This window comes from Tympanuchus pallidicinctus, unplaced genomic scaffold, assembly GCF_026119805.1.
Source record: "Tympanuchus pallidicinctus isolate F22 unplaced genomic scaffold, pur_lepc_1.0 scaffold45, whole genome shotgun sequence".
NCBI classification, from domain to species: Eukaryota; Metazoa; Chordata; class Aves; order Galliformes; family Phasianidae; genus Tympanuchus; species Tympanuchus pallidicinctus.
Genome location: NW_026294764.1, coordinates 574244 through 593953, shown reverse-complemented (window position 1 = coordinate 593953; position 19710 = coordinate 574244). Strand labels below are relative to the sequence as shown.

Sequence of the window (19710 nt, the reverse complement as noted above, 5' to 3'; positions counted from 1 at the left end):
GACTGCGAGGGGACGTCATGCGTACTCACGAGTGCTGTTCTGCTTTTCTTTGCCTTGGTTTGTTTGTTTTTGTGTTTTTTTTTGTATCAACGAATAAGAGCTTTTAACGGACGAAACCGCCTCGCTTTTCTTTTCACAGGGAGCGGGCGGGGCCGGGGTCGCCCCTTCGTGCCGCGGTCCGGGGCAGAACGGCGCTGTGCGGCCTCGAACTTGAGACCCCGCACCCCCCGGCGGCCTCCGCTGCCCCCGAGTCGACCCCGCGCGGTGCACGCCGGGAGCCGTAGTCCGGGAGCCGCGGTCGCGGTGCACGCCGGGAGCCGTAGTCCGGCCGGGCTGGCGGCGCCATGGCGGCGGCCGGGACCCCCGCGGGCGTCGCGGGGCGCTCGAAGGTGGCTCCGAGCGTGGACTTCGACCACAGCTGCTCGGACAGCGTCGAGTACCTCACCCTCAACTTTGGGCCCTTCGAGACGGTGCACCGCTGGCGCCGCCTCCCGCCCTGCGACGAATTCGTGGGCGCCCGGTGAGCGGCGGGGCGGTGGAGCGAAGGGGGGGGGCGGCGGCGGCGGCCGCGAGCGCTGCTGAGCGCCGCTGTGTGCCGCCCGCAGGCGCAGCAAACACACCGTGGTTGCGTACCGGGACGCCATCTACGTGTTCGGCGGGGACAACGGGTGAGGGCCCGGCGGGATGCGGAGCGAGAGCGGGGGGGAGGCCCGAGGGGAACGGGGAGCCGGGGCGGCGGGGGGAGCTGAGCGGAGAGGGCCGGAGCTGGGGGGGATCCGGGAACGGGCGGCGGAGGGGGGGACTGGGGAGCTGAGGGCTCCCGGCCCTGCAGATCTGCGGCCGCCGCAGTTCCTGTCCGTTTCCTCCCCGCAGGAAGACGATGCTGAACGACCTGCTGCGCTTCGACGTGAAGGATTGCTCGTGGTGCAGGTAGGCGGCAGAGCTGCTCTCCTCTACGGCCCCGCTGTAAAAGAGGGGGAAGGAGGGAACGCAACGCCCCGCCCGAGGGCTGCCGTGGGTTTCTGCATCCCACTGGGGCTGCTGCGGGGCATGGCTCCAGCTGGGCAGCATAGCAGTGCATGGCGCTGTGCAGGGAGTGGGCAGCGTGCCGGGCTGCTGCAGCCCTGGGGGCCAGCAAAGCTGGGCTCTGCTCCCCCATTCCGGGCGTTGCAGGCCATGCTGTCTCACTGCACCTCGTTTGGAATCTCCACCAAACAGATTTCAGCACTGCTGCATTTGTGCTCCATCAGCTCTTGCAGTGCTTCACAAAATCCTGAGTGACAGCAGATCACTTACAGCAGTTATGCTGGGTGTGCATCACGGCTTGGAGTGCCTGAAGCACAGCAGGGACGTTTGATTGCTGCTGTTCTAAATGTCCTGCAGGGCTTTTACCACGGGGACCCCGCCTGCACCGCGGTATCACCACTCTGCTGTGGTCTATGGGAGCAGCATGTTTGTGTTCGGTAAGGCAATGGTTACAGCTCTCTGTGTTTGGAACGGTAGCTGTGCTGCTGCTTTTTTATTGAAAAAGAATGTGATGTTTTTAGGAAGCGTCGAAGGATCGCATTCAGTAACAAATCCAATCCTTTTCCATGGCTGGCTGTGGTTCCAGCTTTAGCTTTGAAGCACTGTTGCTGTTTTGTTTGGAGAGGTGGAATCTTGAAGCTCATTGCTGTAGTGCTGATGCAGGGAAGAGTGGAGAAGTCTCCCATTTGTAGTCAACAGGAGCTGTGCAGCCTCTCTCTGTGGGGCCTGCACTTTAATACACTGAGTGTGAGAATTCGTGCTGTGTGCTGTCTAACAAAGCTGTCGTTGCCCAGGTGGTTACACTGGGGACATTTATTCCAATTCCAATCTGAAGAACAAAAACGATCTCTTTGAATACAAGTTTGCAACCGGACAGTGGACAGAGTGGAAGACTGAAGGAAGGTAAGGAGCTCAGCGGTGGAGGCAGGGTCTGGCATCTGACACGCGCCCTAAGCAGGGCCGCTCCGCGCTCGGGGCTGTGTGAAGGCACTCCTGGTGCTGGCTGCACCTCGTGCAGATCCTCCTTGGGGCAGTGCTGCGGGCGGTGAAGGAATGTCCTCCTCCATTGCAGGCTGCCGGTGGCGAGGTCGGCTCACGGCGCAACGGTGTACAGCGAGAAGCTGTGGATCTTCGCAGGATACGACGGCAACGCGCGGTGCGTTTGTGTGCGGGCTGCCGGCTCCCTGCCCAGCGCTGCCATCTCAGCTCTACGGCGAGCACTGAGGCGCTGCAGCACCCCTGCATCCCTGCAGAGCATCGCTGCTGCTGAGCACTGCAGTTTGCCGGCTGGCGTTCGAAGACGTGTGTTTAAAACCAAGGAAGTTCTGCTGCAGAACGGCTGCGAGGAGCAGCCAGGCGCTCAGCGTGGTTGCAAAGATGCTGAACGATCTTTGAAATCTGGCAGATGAACGTTTCTTAGGCCTTCTGATGGTGCTGAAAACTCTCACAGAGCAAAGCCTGGATTTTCTGGTTTAGTTCCAGGCAGAGCTGCTGTGTGCAGCTGTTGTGTGCAGGTTGCTGGAAGGGTGCTGAGCGGGTTTGAGGTGGTGGTGTAACACCAACTGTGGGACAGAAAGATTCTGATAGGATTTGCTTTTTTCTACCAGTGGAGATTCTTTCCATCTGAGGAAGGAATGCTGAGGGGAGCTGCTTTTGGACGGGGTTGCACTGGTGATCTCCTGAGGTCCCTCCCAGCCCTACAGTTCTGTGACTCTGCATGCTGAGAGCATACAGTGTCTGTTCTTTAAACTCCATGAATGAACTCTGGCAAAAAGACAGTTTCCAATTGGACTTTTGTGTCTTATAACACAGGTTAAACGACATGTGGACAATTGGGCTCCAGGATAGAGAGCTAACGTGTTGGGAAGAGGTAAGATTTCATTTGAAATGGATGGAGCACTGCCACTGCTCTGCCTGCAGGTCCTGCAGTGCGTGGCGTTGTGCCGCCACGTTTCTGGTTGAGCATCCTTGTCTTCCAGATTGAACAGAGCGGTGAGATCCCTCCTTCGTGCTGCAATTTCCCTGTGGCTGTGTGCAAGGACAAGATGTTTGTCTTCTCGGGGCAGAGCGGGGCGAAGATCACCAACAATCTCTTTCAGTTTGAATTCAAGGAAAAAATGTGAGTGCAGGCAGAGACGCAGAGCAAAGTCACTGAGTGGAGGTCGTGAGGGGGAACGCGTTGCTTTGCCTCCTACAGCAGAACGCGGCGGGGCTGGGTGGCTCTGGGACCCCTTTGCAATGCTGCTCTCCCTCACCTGTTTGCTGTCTCAGATGGACACGGATCCCCACTGAGCACCTCCTGCGGGGCTCCCCGCCCCCCCCGCAGCGCCGCTATGGTCACACCATGGTGGCCTTTGACCGGCACCTCTACGTCTTCGGTGGAGCAGCAGACAACACCCTGCCCAACGAGCTGCACTGCTATGATGTGGACTCGCAGACGTGGGAGGTCATCCAGCCCAGCCCCGACAGCGAGGTAAAACTCAGCTTTCCTCTCTGCCTTCTGCTCTCCATCTTTCTTGACCCATCTTTTGCTGCCGATGTGTTTTTAACCATAAAGGCTCTATAGAAATTTGTAATTCGAGTTTTGAGCCCATCGTTACCCGGCTTGCAGCGTTCAGTGGGCAGAGTCTGCAGAACCTGAGAATGGCACTGAGCTCAGCACCTCATTGGCCTTGTGAAGCCAAGAGCAGCGAGAGCTTCTGACCCTGAAAGCTCCAAACTTTTTCTTCTTTTCTTTTGTGAATAAGCAAGCAGAGAGCTCAGCACGTTGGCGCCCTGCTCTGGCTGTGCTTTGGGGCACGGTGCTGGGGTGGTGGCTGTGATGTGCTCTGAGGATGCATCAACTCGTCACACCGTGCCACAGCCTCCCTGCGCAGGGTGGTTACACGCAGTGAGGTGTCTTCAGGCAGAGGAGGTGTCACTATGGAGCAGAACCCCAAATTCCAGCAGTGAGGCCCTGGCCAGAGCTCACGGCCTGCAGGTGTGGCCCCTGGAGCTGCTGGGTGCCCCGTTCTGCTGGAGGAGATGCAGTTCAGCTCTCACGGGTGGTTTTGTGGTTGGAAAGGAAGTGCCGTGCTCAGAGTTGCATCCTTGTAGAAAATAGCTTTTTAAATTCCAGCTCATCACAGCTGTGAGCTTCCCAAGTTTGTGCTCAGCAAACCAGGGAGGCGTCTCGGAGAACGTGAGATTTATTAAAGAAAAAGGTTAAAGAAAGGGCAATGGCTGTGGTTTGGGTTGTGCCACACCTCGGTTCCTCTCTGTCAAATGCTCTCATTTCTCAGCGACGTTTATTATGGAATTCTCCCCAAAAAAGAGAAGTTCAGGCTCGTGTGAGTGATGGGCCGGGGGCATTTGTGTCTGTTGCTCTGAGGTGCTGCATCTGTGCCATGACTCACATGAAGCAGATGTAAGGTTTGATAAGGCAGGAAATGGGATCTCAGTGAGGAGGGGTTGCTCTGCTTCGGTCCTTTGGGGAGCATTCATTTGCTTTGCATTGTTCAAAACTTTTGTCAATGGCCTTGAAAGAAAACAGGAAGTCGCAGCTTTCCCCTGATATCTCCTGATTGCCTGCAGTCTTAATTAAATCCTCAGTGATTTGGATTTCTCGTTGAGGTGGGCCCAGGCAAATGGTCTTTAGCATATATGCAGAGTAACACATCTAGGAGCAGGGAATGTGGTTCTGCTTAACGGCTGCCCTTAAGGTTACCCTTGGAAACAGTGTGTTACAAACTGTAGTCACTGCGGGTAGCTGAGAAAAGCTCCCTGTAATGGAAAGAGCCTGGAAGTGCTGGTGGTATTTTTGGCTGTGTGAGCTGACATGGCACAGCATCATTTGGTGACATCAATACGTTGCCCCTGTGTTCCTTAGATCAGCTCCCATGGGCCACCTCCTGTAGGTGCTCTGCATCTCATGCTGCAGCACTGCTGGCAGTGACTCCCTGCTGGTCCTGTAGTTGATGTTGTGCTTCCAGTCTGAGAGCCTTCTTGCCTAAACTGCAGCCCGGGGAGCCTTGAAGCTGTGGCTCTGTGTGAGCTCTGAGCTGCATCAGGAGCTGCTCCCAACCCCTGGGTGAGAACTGTTCATTTGGTGACTGCTGCTTTTGCAGTGATTCACCTTGATTTGCTGAGGACTTTGAGTAGAGCTGAGTGTGTTCCTAGTGAGGCTAACACTGAAACCAATGAGTTTACGTGGGGGTTTGCACAGGTTTAATTAAATCAATGTTGACGTGGGTGGAATCAGCCCCGAGTTGGTGCTCAGGGCTCGGATCTCATCTGTTTGAATGATTGCTGGGCTGCAGCACAGAGGAGCAAAACTAAGGCACAGCTTTGTGAGTCAAATCAGAGCCCCGAGGAGCAGCACAGGGTGAGATCTCAGTTTGTGCCGTCTGCAGTGGGTGCTGAGATGGGTCTGGGTGCAAGAAATGCAGAGGAGTGAGTGCTGAAAGGTGGTGTGAGCCATGGCAGCAGCGTGGGGAGGAAGGAGGAAGGAGGAAGGAGGGCTGGCTGATGGGTTCTGCTGTTGAAAGTGAAGATTCCACCTTGAGCTTGCAAATCTCGTTAGCCTAAAACAGGGAAAGCACTTCAGCAGATGAAGCAGGTCGGTGTGCTGTGAGCAGAGCTGTCAGGGCTGAGGAGGGAATTCTTTCTGTCAGCACTGCTAATGAAGTAAGGAGATGACGATAATTGGGGGATAAGAATGGGGTCTGGAGGTGCTGTGTCCATCTGGGGGCAGTGCGTCTCAGTCTGGGGCTTCTTGCGGTCCCGTTTGTGCTGTGAGAGCGAGGATGGCTGTTTCCTGGGCTTCCTTTCCCAGAACAGGGCTGTGTGTGCTGCTGTGTGGGTGAGACTGGGCTGGTTTCACACACGTGTAAAATATCTCACCAAGAAAAGGAGCTCAGGTTCCATCCTTCCGGTCAGCCCTGTGCAGTTCCAGCTGCAGCCCAGCCCTCGGCCTCACTGCTGTGCACAGGTGGGGAGCAGAGGGCTGTGTCTGCGTCTGCCATTGGGGAGCGTGGAGCTGCAGCACCCTGTGCTGCTGTGCTGGTGCTGCACACAGCTGGCAGCTTTTGTGGCTCCGTTTCAGCTTGGTAAATTCTTGGTCACCTTTTCCCTCTGCAGAGTCCCCAGGACTGCTGGCCTAGCAGGACACACATCACTGCATAGCTGCTCCATACAAACTGTGCTTGGCTTGCATGTTCTGACAGCTGGTTTGTGGGCCTGGGCTCCCAGCAAAGAATTCAAGACAGAGTGGGACTTTCTGGCATCTGGCATTGGTGGGCTGGGGAGCACAGAGCCTGACTGTGCAGCCTCTCTGCAGCTGTTTACACTCCTGCACTCTACAAACCTTTCTGCTTTTATTCTTTTTTTGGCTCTGTCTCCTTGCTGCATCGCTGTGCAGAGCTGCGGTGGAGCTGTGGGGCTGCTGAGCTCTGTGAGCTGTGGTTGCAGTGGGAGCTCCGTGCTGGCCAAGTTCTGCTCCCATTCCTGAAGCCTTCAGCTGCAGAATGTTTTGATGAACTGTGCACGGCCTTCCTGTTTTGTTTCTTTTTCTGGGTTATCCTTCAATATTTACGTTTCTCTTCATACAAAGTTCCAAGATGCAGGATGGCTGTTCAGAAAGACTCGTGTTGGTTGCTGAAGTCGATCAGTAAATGGCAGGGTGCTGCCACAGGGCTCTGCTTCCAACCATTGCCGATGAAACTCCATTGCTGTAGGGATCCTTACTGAGTGCAGGAGGTGGATGGGCCATGGTGGCAAAGCAGTGTGACTCAATTTCGTATTCCAGTGATTCATGTTTCCTTTCTGGCAATGATTGTGAAAACGCTACGGTTGGAAGACAAACAAAAGTGTTTTCTAAATGAGAAAGCTGTTTTCTGAACTGCAAATCCTTCAGAGTGAGGGAAGCGTTTGAATTAAGAACGAAGCTGAAGTCTCACATTCTTAAACTAATTTAAAAAAACCAGGGAGATGGCTGAGCCCATTGCAGTGCACAGCCCAGGGCAGCAGCCCGGTGGAACCAGGAGAAAGTCACTGTCACTGCATGAAGGCCGTGTGCTGCATGGAGGTGTGCTGCTCTGGGTGAAATGTGGGCTGTGCCACAGCAGTGGGTCTGCATAGGAGCGCGGCCTGAGCCAGCAGCTCCCGCAGGGCCCTGTTTGCTTTGTGGCACCGCGCTGGGGCTGCAGGTTTTGGTTGGTGTGAGCTGTGCTGAGCCCTGCGTGCTCACAGGGCTGGATGAGGTGCAGAGGGCGGCTGTGCCCAAGGAAACGACCCTGGAATTCTGCAGGCATCACTCGGGGTGCGCGAGGCTGCGCTGCCTCGGGCTGCACACAAACTGCGCACAAAACGCTTTATGCTTCTCACCGTTCATCTCCTGCAGGTGACTTTTCCCAAAGCAGAGAGGAGCTGGTTGCATTTATTCGCTCCCCTTTGTCCGTTTCTTCCCCCAGTTGCCCAGCGGGCGGCTCTTCCACGCTGCAGCCGTCATCTCGGATGCCATGTACATCTTTGGCGGCACGGTGGACAACAACATCCGCAGCGGGGAGATGTACAGATTCCAGGTGAGCTCCACTCCTGCTCCGTTCTGTGCCTGCCTCCAGCCCAGCTCTGCTCAGAGGCTCCTGCCTGCGCTGTGTTCCTCTGCGTTTCAGACTCGGGTGTCAAATGCTGATGGAACAGAAGCTGAGAGCTGCTGGCTGGGCAGACGGGAGAAGTGCTTCTGGGTATGGGTGACCGAAGTGGACGGAAATGTCTGATGTGGGATTTTATCTTCCTTGCAGTTTTCCTGTTACCCAAAATGCACTCTGCACGAAGATTATGGAAGGCTGTGGGAAAACAGGCAGTTCAGTGATTTGGAGTTTGTTCTGGGAGAGGTGAGTGGTTTTAGTGAGCGCTGTATTGGATTTGATGGGCAGAGGGTCCCAACAGGGCTGTGACTGCCTGTACAGCACGTGCAAAAAGCAAACTGTGCCCAGGGAATGTACCTGAGCAGCAGCATCACTGCTGCGGGCGCCCTGGTTCCCTGAGCTGCACTTATCTGATAGCTTTATAAAAGGAGAAGGAGCTCTGTGAGTGTGCAGTGTGAAGGTGACTCGAACCACTGAGCCCTGAGGTCCCAGATGGTTCCTGAAGGAGCAGCTCAGTGCTCTGCAGATCCCCATATCGCCTCCAGAGCCACTTCTTGATTACTGACATAGAGTGAGGAAAAGCAGCACAGAGAAATAAAAATAATGTTTTCAGTGGAAAACCTGAGAAATTTCAACTCAACTGCTTTTTTTTGTTTTGTTTTGCTAAAAATGTTGCTAAGGACTTCACAGAGATCAGATGATGCTTTCAAGAGCAGAACAGATTATGAACCAGAACAGAATAAATAAATCATGAGGGGCAGCAGCAAACAAGCAGAGTGTTATTCTGAAAACTACCATTCAGAGTGAAATCAGATGCAGCGCTGAGACGCATGGCCCAAAGCAGGACCTGTGCAGCAGCTTCTGCTCAGCGACCTCACAAAGGCTTCCCCACATGGTGTTTGCCATTGCTCAGCCCGTGGGGAAAACTGGTGTTGAATTTCACCTGGATGCGAGGCGCAGATGCAGGGCTGCCTTTCATTCGAACTTGCAGTGAACGTTTGGTGATCTGGAGAACAGCCCGGGTTGCTGCTGCTGCTGCCATCTGCCACCTCTGTGCGGTCTGGGAATTAATGTCTGATGGCTGTTCTGCCCCTTCCTTTGGCAGAAGGAGGAACGGGTCCGAGGGCACACGGCGATTGTGACAGCCCGCTGCAAGTGGCTGAAAAAGAAAATCATGCAGGCGAGGGAGAGGCTGAAACAGGTGAGAGCTGTGGAGGGGTCGGCGTGGGGAGGAGATTGAGCTCAGTGTGCCCTGACTGGGAGCTCAGGTTGTTGGGAAGCAAACAGTACGTGCTGAGACAGATGCAGGAGCAAAGCAGTATCTGATGCTAAGATGCTCCTGGGCCTGTAAAATAAAGAGGATAATTAGTATTAACAGGGACTGCTGGGTGGGCATCAGGGCAGGCCGGGGCAGAACGTGGGGGAGCCAAAGCTGATGGGTGAGCTGGATTTGGCTGTGGTTCCTGGGGCTCTCCTGGCTCAGTCCTAATCTCTGGAGCACACCCTCCTCACTCTGCAGAGGACAAATGCTGTGTGCTGTTGGGGATGGCCAGCGAGATGAGACAGATTAGAGGGAAGGCAGGATTCAGGGTTTGATGCTGGCTGCCTTTCACCTCAGTATTGCACGATTTTTCTGGAGCACGGAGCATCGACTGTCAGCTCTGCTCACAGCTCCTCACCAAAAACTGGCTGTTGTCCTTCTGCACGTGGCAGCACATAACCTTGAAGACAGCAGGGTCTGGATAACTGTGGGGTGATGAGAAGGCCCTTTGGTTCAGTAGGGATGTGTGTGTGCGAATGCAGCCTCGGTGCCATGCTGGAGTGGTTTCTCTGTCTCACCAGAAATCAAAGCAAGATATTGAAGATGAGGGGCACGCGGGGTGTCAGAAGGACGGCACTGGTGGGAATGTGAAGCTGTGCCGCCTGCAGCCGCTGCTGGAAGTGCCCATCCGAGAGGCTGAGGCTCAGCCCTTCGAGGTGCTCATGCAGTTTCTGTACACGGATAAAATAAAATACCCTCGCAAAGGTAGGCAGCAGGACGAGCGCTGAGTGCTGACAGCAGAGGATTTTCTGCTGTTTGGCCCATTGCAGAGCCATGCCATCATCTCTTCAGAGTGCCGCCGTGAGGGCTTGCCTCGAGAAGTCCATTAGGTGCTTTCATTGAAGATCCCTGAGTTACTGAGCAGTTGGGGGCTGGGAGGTAATTGCCAGACGTCTCTCAGCTCCAGATCTGACTCCTGGCCCTGGTGCAGTGCTGAGGGCTGTTGGGCTGTGGGGTTGGCTGTGGGAAAGCCATTAGAACTCCAGCTGGAGGAGGAAAGGAGCTGAGGCTGCACAGCGCAGGAGTTTAAGTGAAGGTGCATCAGCTCTGACACTGGAATCTTGGCTTCAGATTCAGACCCAGATCTTTCTATTCTAGAAAAGATCATCCTCAGTAAAATATTACTTTGTAAGCAGTTGTTCCAAAGCTTTCCCTGCAAAGTCTAATTATGAGGATGAGGGAACCTCCTCGCTGGCTTCTGCTGATGTTGCCAGACCCAGCTCTCAGCTGTTGCCCTAATCCTCAGTGTGTTTAATGCAGGACAGACCAAAGGAGGATTATCACACCCAGCTTCTCCCTTTGTTGCAGAGGGTTGCCCTCCTCCCTGGCCTCCCAGGTCTCCCCAGTGCTTCCCTCTCTGCAGCATTTTGGGTCTGCTGGGATCCTCCTGTGCTCCCACCCTGACTTTGTGTATTCCTGGCTGCTCTGGGCTCAGAGGGCATTGCCCTGGGGATCCTCTGTGCTCAGCTAATGGCACCTGGCACGCCTATCAAGGGGGATTTTCCTTATTAGACACTGGGAAGCCAAATAACATGCAAGAAGGCTTTTCTCTGTCAAAAAGTAGTTACAGCAGATGGTCAGAGATCCCCTGTGAGGAAAGCAAAGGCTGCAGGGTTATTCCTGGAGGCGGCGTCTCGGTGGCCCCATTGCAGTGGTCACCCTGAGCCCCACAGCCCCTCTGCACTGTGTAGGCCAGGCTTCCAGGCCGACCTCTGGTCTGTGTGCCCCACAATTGTCTGTCTGTGCTTGAAAAACTGTCACAAAACCTTTGCCCAAAAACTCATTCGGGGTGGCTCTTTCACACCTCTGTTTTGAGAGATCATCCATTTCTTTTTTGCAGTATCCATTCTTGGTTTAATCTGAGCAGCAGAGCAACCTGTCACAGAGGTGCTCTCCCAATTGCTGCCCGCTGTGCTGCTCTGAATGCTCGGGTTGAGTCAGAAGAAATGCTTTGAGAAAGTTTCTCCTTTTGTTCGGTGAACTCTGGTGCCATGGAGGGGCTTTTCTCTCTCGTGATTTCAGGCCATGTGCAGGATGTGTTGCTCATTATGGATGTGTACAAACTGGCCTTAAACTTCAAGCTCTCTCGCCTGGAACAGCTCTGCCTTCAGTACATTGAAGCATCTGTGGATCTGCAGAATGTGCTCATTGTGTGTGAAAATGCTAACAAGCTTCAGCTGGATCAGCTAAAGGTAATCACATTTTGCATACAAAGTAACTGATAAGAAATTAAAGAAAATTTTGATGTAATTAATGTTTTGCAAAAGCTGTCAGCTTTGCAAATTCGGTTCTCCCCTGTAATTATGGCTGCCTGGCTGTGTGTTGCTGTGGGTTGTGCTGCAGGAGCTCATGAATATTATGGAGGCTTTTTCAGTGAGTGATATCTTTGCATGTCTGTCCTGGAGGATATAAAGGGCAGAGTGACTTTGCTCTTCCCCAGTTGACTCTCACTGCAGTGAGGTGGCAGCAGCGCATTTTCTGGTTGCAGGGTTTAATGCTGAGCCTGTGCATGGATTCTTTCACCTGACGTGATGGAAAATTAAACTCAGCTCTTAGACCTTTGATCTGAAGATGAGCGTTGGCAGCTCTCTGTGCGGTGGGACTGTGAGGCACTTGCACTCGAGGTGCAGAGCTGATACCCACGGCTTCAGACTGTTCTCATGCTGCACTGCTCCCACCAGGAGTGGCCAGAGCCGATTCTGCTTCCAGCTGCAGAGAAGCAGCTCTCCAGCCAGCCCAGCAATTCGTGCAAGGGCAGACGGTGCCGATGGAACAGCTGTGCAGAACGTGGGCCACAGGGCTGACGCTTACAGCCAGAGTGGGGCAATGCAAACCAGTGTGCAGAGGCATTTCCTTGGGCACCGCGCACTGGATGTGGGCGAAGGGGAGGCGTCCAGGAGCACAGCAGCAGTCAGCAGCAGTTACACACATGCTGGCACAGCCCTCGGTGCGCAGCATCCCAGCGCTGGTGGATGCAGTGCCAGCAGCAGCAGGTCAGCAGGCTGCAGGGCTCTTGCACACCCATCCTCCCGGGTTGGCAGCCTGGTTCTCAGCGCCTGGTGGCTCCTGGTGGCTCCGTGCCCTGTGCACAAGGCTGCTCTTCCTGGCATCTCAGGCGTTATTTAAGCGTTGTTTCCGCTGGGTCTGGGCAGATCCCTGTAGGTGGCAGCTGAACTCACTGTGGCAGGAAATGGAAATCAGTAATTATTCCTTGGCCTGATTTTTGTACTCACCTTATGGTGAGCTGCTATAGATTGCATTTTTTGCTTATTTAAATATCCTGAGGGAAAGCCCTGGTTTGTGCTGCCAAATGGGCTGCTTTTTTTGTTGTTCCTTTCACTGTTGAGCATTAGGTCTGGTCCATTTGTTACCTTCCTACTGTGTTGATTTTTCTAAATTTGGCTTACGAGAGCCTGCGAGATCTCCTTCAGGCTGTCTGCAACCTTGTCAGAAAAGATCAGGCAAAGTCTCCACCAGTTCCTCGAAGAAATCCTTCGAGCTTCTTGTAGCATTGCTGGGTAGTAGTGAAGAGCTAAGATCTCTTTACCCTTCTGATTAAATATCGGGTTCCAATCATATATTATGAGCAACTGGTCTCAGTTTGCTTCATCTCCTTAGGTTCCTATTTCAGAAATCATCAGAGCAGCTGGGTGGAATCAATTAATCTTTTCCTCATTATTTCTTAGTTGGGTTTTTCTTAATAATTGGAACTGTCCTGCGTCTCCTGTTCAGGTGGGAGCTGAGGTGGCTTTGTAAGGAAAAGCTCTGGCAGTTCCAGTGCTGGGATCCACGGGCAGGGGCTCAGAGAAGGCTGGCTGTCACCAGTGTGACACCGATGTGCTGCAGGATGGCTTCATGCAAGAAACAGTAACTATTGTTATTATTCCTCTTTTGTTCAAAGGAGCACTGCCTGAACTTCGTGGTGAAAGAATCACATTTTAACCAGGTCATAATGATGAAGGAGTTTGAGCATCTTTCGTCGTCCCTCATAGTGGAGATTGTCCGGAGGAAGCAGCAGCCCCCGGTTCGGACGCACTCTGACCAGCCGCTCGACATCGGTAGCTGTTGTGCCTCACTGAGATCAGCTGCAGGGCTTTGGCTGCAGGGCTTTGGCTGCAGGGCTTTGGCTGCAGGGCTTTGCAAAGGCTGGGGGGCGGCCTGAGAGGAGATTGCTGCAGAGCTGCAGTTCTGCATCTGGTAGAACGGCTGCAGGCTGCGTCCCAGGCGAAGGCAGAGCGGCGCAGTTCCTCCCCCTGAGCTTCAGTCAGAATATTGTCCCCACTGCAGCACATGAATCATGTCAGATGTTTCCATGTTCTTGTGGTGAAATATCCTGGTTCTGATCGGAGGCAGAAGGAATGGAAAGATATATTAAAGAAAGAAGAAGGTTAGAAGAAAAGGCAGTAGGTCTTCAGTTTAAGTGGAGTAGAAGGTAACCAAGCTGTAGGTTTTCACCTCCTTTGGCAGGGGAGGTTGGGAAGAAAAAATGAAGTGTAGGAACAGAAAGGAGCTGTAGAATGCACCTTTCAGAGCTGTCCCCAGGCAGAGCTGTGGGTGTGTGTGATGGGCAGTAACGTGACAGGGAAGGATGAAGCTCCTTTTGCTCCAGGATGAGGCACAAGGGCCTGCTTGCTGCTCACCCCAGGGTCCCAAAGGAAGGAGAGCATGGAAGGGGGGCCTGGCACCTGCACAGCTGGAACTGCAGCGTCCAACTATTTCTGTGTTGACTTTCAGGAACATCTTTAATTCAGGACATGAAGGCTTACCTGGAAGGAGCTGGGACTGAATTCTGTGATATCATCCTGCTCTTGGACGGCCACCCGCGGCCAGCACACAAGGCCATCCTTGCAGCCCGCTCCAGGTGAGTCTCTGCTCATTACTGCACGTGCAAAACGCTGTGCAGCTGCTGGGGCAGCTTTTGTAGAGGACAGGGAGGAACTCTGTACCCACATACGGTGGAAGTTGCAGCTCTGCTCTGTAAGTGCAATAAGCCTTTAAGCCACAACGAGGAGATATTTTTCAATTTGATACCCAGCAGGGGAAGAGGGGAGGAAATTAAAATGGTAGAGACTCTTTGGAGGGTTTGTGAGCATAGAAGCTGCACTGCAAGAGAAGGGATCTGTAAAATCACAAGAAGGAAATGTGCTGAGCATAAGGCCGTTCTGGTGAGGTGGGGAGCAGCAAATGTCCACTGAGCATCCACCTCAAATCCTGTGAAACCCGAGTCTGTTTCTCACCTGCTGATATGAATGAGCATAGAAAAAGCTGGTGCAGAACAGGGAGCAGATTGTTCCCATCAGCTCAGTGCCCAGAGGCGAGGTGTTCAGCCTGCAGTGAAGTTCTCCCTCCACTACATCTGAGCTGAGTGGGTTTGTCCCTGCTGTGTGCTCTGTGTATCTGCACCTTTGTGCCTGTGTGACGTTAAGCATCCACACAGCAGTTCTGTCTCAGTGTTTTGCAGTCCCAGTCATGGTATTCAGTATTATTACTGCACTATTTTACCACAGCTCTGTAGAAGCCCCGTGTGGCTGGCAGTCACAGGCTGTGCATAGCGAGGAGATTCATCGTGCTTTCTGCTTTCTGCTGGGTTTTATGCAGAGTAGATGAAAATCTAAGCAGTGTGTGTCCCAATTTTCAGGAAAGGGAGACAAAGTTCAGGTAGTGCTGATGGAAGCTGGGGATTATGACTGGAGTACTAACAGGCAGACACAGGAAGCACAGCTCAGCCCTGTTTTTGCCCAGGTTACCTCCTGCTTTAGGGAGCTGCTTCTGAACAGCACTGAGTTAAACCATCCGTGTGCAGAATGCTTTATGTTACTCTTAATTCCTTTCTTTCTAGTTACTTTGAAGCCATGTTCCGTTCCTTCATGCCTGAAGACGGGCAAGTGAATATTTCTATAGGTGAAATGGTTCCCAGCAAACAAGCGTTTGAATCTATGCTTAGATATATTTATTATGGAGAAGTAAACATGCCTCCTGAAGACTCCCTGTATCCTTAAATCCGGGCTGTCTGTGTGAGGTGCACGTGCAGTGACTCAGCTCTGGTTTGCTGGCTGCAGGCTGGGGGTGGTCAGGGCTGCATTGACAACAGGAGCTGCATTTCAGCCTCTGCTGCTGCATCTGTGTGCTGCGGCGCCCATCCTTGGCTGTGTGTCTTTCCCTTAATGAGATTACAGCTACCTCTTTGCTGCACCTTACTATTACGGCTTCTCCAACAACAGACTGCAAGCCTACTGCAAGCAGAATCTGGAGATGAACGTTACGGTGGAGAACGTGCTCCAGGTAATTGCCCTCAGGAGCTTTAATTAGCTGCTTCACTTGGATACAGGAAAGCCTAAGGGTCTGATGCAGGGGACGTGGGGTTTGCTTTTCCTCCATCAAGCAGTGCTGCCCTGTGTCTGCTGGCTTAGTCCCATCTCGTGGGCTGAGTGGCACTGCAGTGCTGGGCGCAGAGCTGTGCAGACCCTGGAGCACAGCACAGCCTGAGCACAGAGTCCAGCAGCCCTGCGTCCTTTTCTGCTCTTTCTGCCGTTGGTGCTCCTGTGTGGAAGTGTTGAGGAGGTTTGGGCAGCAGGATGCTCGTGTTGAGCTCCTCATCCCGCAGTGGGAGCAGGCTTTCCATAGGGCTTTACGCAGCGTGCTCAGCCTCATCTGCAAATCTTGCTTTCAGTAGTAACCAAAGCAGTGGTGTGCAGGTGACGCTGCTCTTGTTTTAACATCAGTGCTGATCTGGCAGCAAAGTTTAAAGCAACAGAAGTACTCTGTGATAGCAAAGCCATCTGCATAGGAACCAGAGCCCTGAGCAACGTGAGCAGAATCCAGTCCTGCACAGACTGCTCCTGGCTGCTGCCCACAGCAGTCTCACTGCAGCGCCCCAGGGAACCCGGCTCTGAAACTGATCTGCAGTTTCCTCTCATGTAGGCTCCACACATCTTAGATGCAAGGTTTACTTCTGATTAGTTTAGAAAAGGTTTGGTAATGAAAACCATCGATGTTTCCGCAGCTCGGAGGAATTCTCTCCTGTGAGTCAGAGCAGAGTTTGTGTGCTTGTATGTCTGAGCAACGCAGAAGGAAGATCTTACCTTTGCTTTTGCTGTAGATTTTGGAGGCAGCTGACAAGACCCAGGCCCTGGACATGAAGAGGCACTGCCTGCACATCATTGTTCACCAGTTCACCAAGGTTGGTTGCATCTTTTCTGGGGCTTTTGAGAGCTGCTGTCCTCTGTGGCTGCGTTGGTTAAAGACACACTAACATAGGAATCCGTCCGTCCTTCCTCATGTGAGACAGCTGAGACATGGCTGCCTGTCCTTGGCGCTTGCTGACAAGTCTGCCAGGCACGCTTCTCACATGAACAATAAATAAAAGACCAGAATATCCTAGTCTGGAAATGCAAAGACCTTCTAAAACAGAATTGCTTCCATTTCCGCTTGTTCCAGCTGTTAATTTTGTGGCATGCAGTTGTTGGGTTTTTGTGCATACAACAAGATAAGCCTGGCGTGGCATGGACTGAGTGCACTTTTCTCTTCCACTGGTAGCTACGAGTGCTGGGCACAGTTCTGCTGAGGCATTCTCCCTGCCATTGGTGGGAATGCAGAAATCCTGTGCTCAGAAGGCAGCTGAGCGTGGCCTGGCTGGGCTTGTTGTGGCTTCCACGTCTGGATACGGGGCTGATAGAACAGTCACGAGCCTGACGTGCTGATGTTCCCATCCTCACTGGGGAGAATGAGGGGATTGTCATCGTGTTGTTCAGATGAGAGAGGATCCCTCCATGAGTTCACTGCACACTGTTAGCATTGCTGAAATTTGTGGGTAAATCATAGAGACTGAACTGGGATTTCTGGGTGCTCCATACCTGCTGATGCCATGGGTGGTGTTCAGGTAGGGGTCTGTCTTCTGTGTGTTTAATCTCACAGTCCTGTTGATGCCTGAAGTTTGAAAAGCACTGCTGTGTCCAGGTGGCATCTAAAGGACCTTCAGAGGGGGTATTCAGCCCAAGCTCAGTGCTCTGCACATCTGTAATCACTTGGAGTGCACAAAAAGCTTTGAGAGTGGAGGGAGCATCCAGGAGCCCCCAGGCTGCTCGAGGGACCTCAGCACGAGGCTGCAGCCCTGTGCTGTGTTTTCTTCTGGTCCCCCAGTCCTGCAGAGGGGCTCAGCTCAGTGTGGCTCCCACTGCACGTAGCCCAGGGGCTGGGGTGGCTTCTTGGCTTTGGGGCAACGCTCTGTAATCCCTGAGAGCTGAAATGCTGGGGTGTTTCTGCTTCCTGTGGAGGCCAGAGGAAGGCAGGCAGGTTGGAGCGATGCTCACCAGAATGTGCTGAGGGAGGCAAATATTGCAGCACATCAGGAAGAACAGCCTGAACTGCGGGGTGTTGCTCAGCTGTGCTCATCGGCACCAGTCAGAATATGTGGAAATGTTTTACATTCAAACTGTTGCCTGTTAGAACAGCATTCATCAACATGTGGCTGGAAGGCTGTCAAGCAGATGTGCAAGAAATGGTAATCATGCAATGTTTGTGTTTGGCCTGAGGAGCTTTGGTGTGTGATTTTTGGCCCAGCACTGTGTGACTGTGCGTGGCTGGGCAGGAACGCCTGCTGCTCCGCTCCTTTGCACGCTGCAGTCTCTGAAAGGTGATTTGTTCCCTCTGTGTGAGCCCAGCAGGGCAGTGGGGCTCAGAGAGGCTGCTGTGAGCTCTCCTTCCCCACCTTGGTTCGTGCTGTCCTCCATTTAGAGCACAAAAGAGTTTCCCCACTTCGAGAGCCCCAACGGAAGAGCTGTTCCCAGAGGTTCGCTCATTGGGGCAATGGCTGTGCAGGCATTTGTGTGTCAGTTCTGTGCTGAAGCCCCAATAAAAGTGCTGCTCTGAAGTGTCTGTCTGTGCTCTGACACCAGCCCCGATCTGCTCCTACCACTGCGGGGCCTGATTCCCACCAGTGCTTCGGGTGTCTCTTTGCTCCCAGTCCTGGCTGCGTGCCCTCGGGCAGCACCGCTCTGTGCTCTCTGGAGGTGTGCGCAGCTGAGGCGATGGATGGTGTCAGCAATGCAGGCAGGGCAGGACGTGGTGCTGATAACCACAGGAGCAGGGATTGCTGGCATGGAGGAGAGAAGGCAGGGCTGTGTGCATCTGAGCTTCGAGCAGCCCCAGAGCACACGGATTGCTGGAGTCACTCACGCCTCTGATGTGGCACAGGTTTTGCTGGCTGCTGCTTCATTGCCCTGCCTGGGCTGCAGGAGGCATTAAAGCAGAGCCCACGTGGCTCTGCTCTGAGGTTCCACAGCTCCGGAGCAGCACCTGGGTGTGCTGAGATCCCATCCTCTGTCAGTTCTGACGACCTGAAGGAGACAAGCAGACCTCAGAGCTCCGTGCTGCGCCATGCCTGGCGCTGCGTTAAGAGAGCGCTTCGTTTGCATCCGATAACAGCAGAATTGTCATCATGAGCAGTAATTACTGTTCTCTTGTGCTGGGATCAGCATTTCTGCTGTGCTCCCCTCCCTTCCCCTCCGTGCAGCACTGTGCACTTATGGGAAGTGGTGAGGGCCAGGTCCTGCACCCAGCTGCGATTTCGCACCTCGCATTGACCTGAGCAGGGGGGCAAAGCAGCAGCAATCAGCTGCCATTTGGGGAGGGTTTTCATTTCTTGGTGTTTTTCTGTTCTGTTTTTCTTTTCCTTGAAGGTCTCCAAGTTGCCAAACCTCCGCTCCCTGAGCCAGCCACTCCTCCTTGACATCATAGAGTCGCTGGCTAACCACATCTCAGACAAGCAGTGCGCGGAGCTGGGCGCAGACATCTGACGCGCTGCGATAACGGCGCTGCCCGTTCCTTCCTTCCAATCTGGGGCTGCTTTCGCTCCCTTCCCACTCCGTGCTGAGCTGCTCGCAGTGGAGCAGGCAGATGTGGATGTGCTCGGTTTGTACCTTCGTGGAGAAGGGTTTGGTCTCTGCTGCACAGTTGTAACGCTGCAGCCATTGAGGAAACGAATCCGGCCCAGGCGGTTCTGAGCCTTTCCCAATACTGTGGCTTTTATAGTGTGAGAGTCGTTCCTGTGTTGAAGAAGTATTTAAAACAAACAGCGTTAAACAAACTTCACCTGAAACGGCCATGGGCTGCAAGTGGAAGTCAGGCGTAACAGAGGTGGAAGCAGAGCGCGGTTTCAGCTGGGATGCTGATATTGGACCAGGATGGAGGGACTTTTTTGGGACTCCCCGTGACATGGATTAAAAGTGAAGCCCTGTTGCAACCTTGACTGCTGGGCTGCAGGAATTGTAGGCCTGTGCTGTGCTGCAGGCCAAACTAGAAGCTTACGGTCCTTTCTGACCATCCAATCCATGAATCCTATCTCACTAAGCCTTCCTACATCCATACATTAATAAAGAGCTAACGACTCCTGCCTGCATTACATGATTGACTTGGCATTCATTTTGGAAAAAATGAAGCAAAAAGAACTCTTGGCTGGATGAAGGTCGCTTTGTTAAAAATAAGTATCTGTGCTGCGTCTTGTTTCCCATTTTAAGCTCTATGTCCTGGTTGGCTGCTGCCTTGCAGGAAGGTGCTGGAGGCAGAGCTCCGTTCCCAGTCAGTCCCAGTCCCGAATGGGCAGCAGCTCCCCGTTGTCTGAGCTGTGCTGAGGCACGCAGGCACTGGTGGCCACTGGTCTCAGCTGCTGGCTTTGCTGGTGTGAATCCAACCACAGGTGGCAGATAAATGAGGGCCAAGCACTCCTCAGCACGGAGGATT

At 53.4% G+C, this 19710-nt stretch overlaps 1 protein-coding gene across 2 annotated transcripts; it reads left to right on the top strand.

The window, feature by feature from the left end:
- The first annotated feature begins 313 nt into the window (after window positions 1–313).
- On the top strand, window positions 314–19372 carry LZTR1 (leucine zipper like transcription regulator 1). 2 transcript variants are annotated; one of them, XM_052702545.1, is made up of 20 exons: window positions 314–520; window positions 606–668; window positions 874–930; window positions 1384–1463; window positions 1821–1929; window positions 2099–2182; window positions 2839–2896; window positions 3006–3145; window positions 3298–3499; window positions 7476–7586; window positions 7806–7898; window positions 8758–8853; window positions 9495–9678; window positions 10996–11165; window positions 12875–13031; window positions 13708–13834; window positions 14813–14962; window positions 15150–15255; window positions 16073–16153; window positions 18651–19372. In XM_052702545.1, the coding sequence occupies exons 1-20, from the start codon at window positions 345–347 to the stop codon at window positions 18765–18767; spliced, it is 2361 nt and encodes a 786-aa protein (XP_052558505.1). In that variant the 5' UTR covers window positions 314–344; the 3' UTR covers window positions 18768–19372. The 2 variants fall into 2 exon arrangements, with proteins under 2 accessions (XP_052558505.1, XP_052558506.1); XM_052702546.1 differs by lacking the exons at window positions 14813–14962; window positions 15150–15255 and having other exon boundaries at window positions 18651–18770.
- The last annotated feature ends 338 nt before the right edge of the window (window positions 19373–19710 follow it).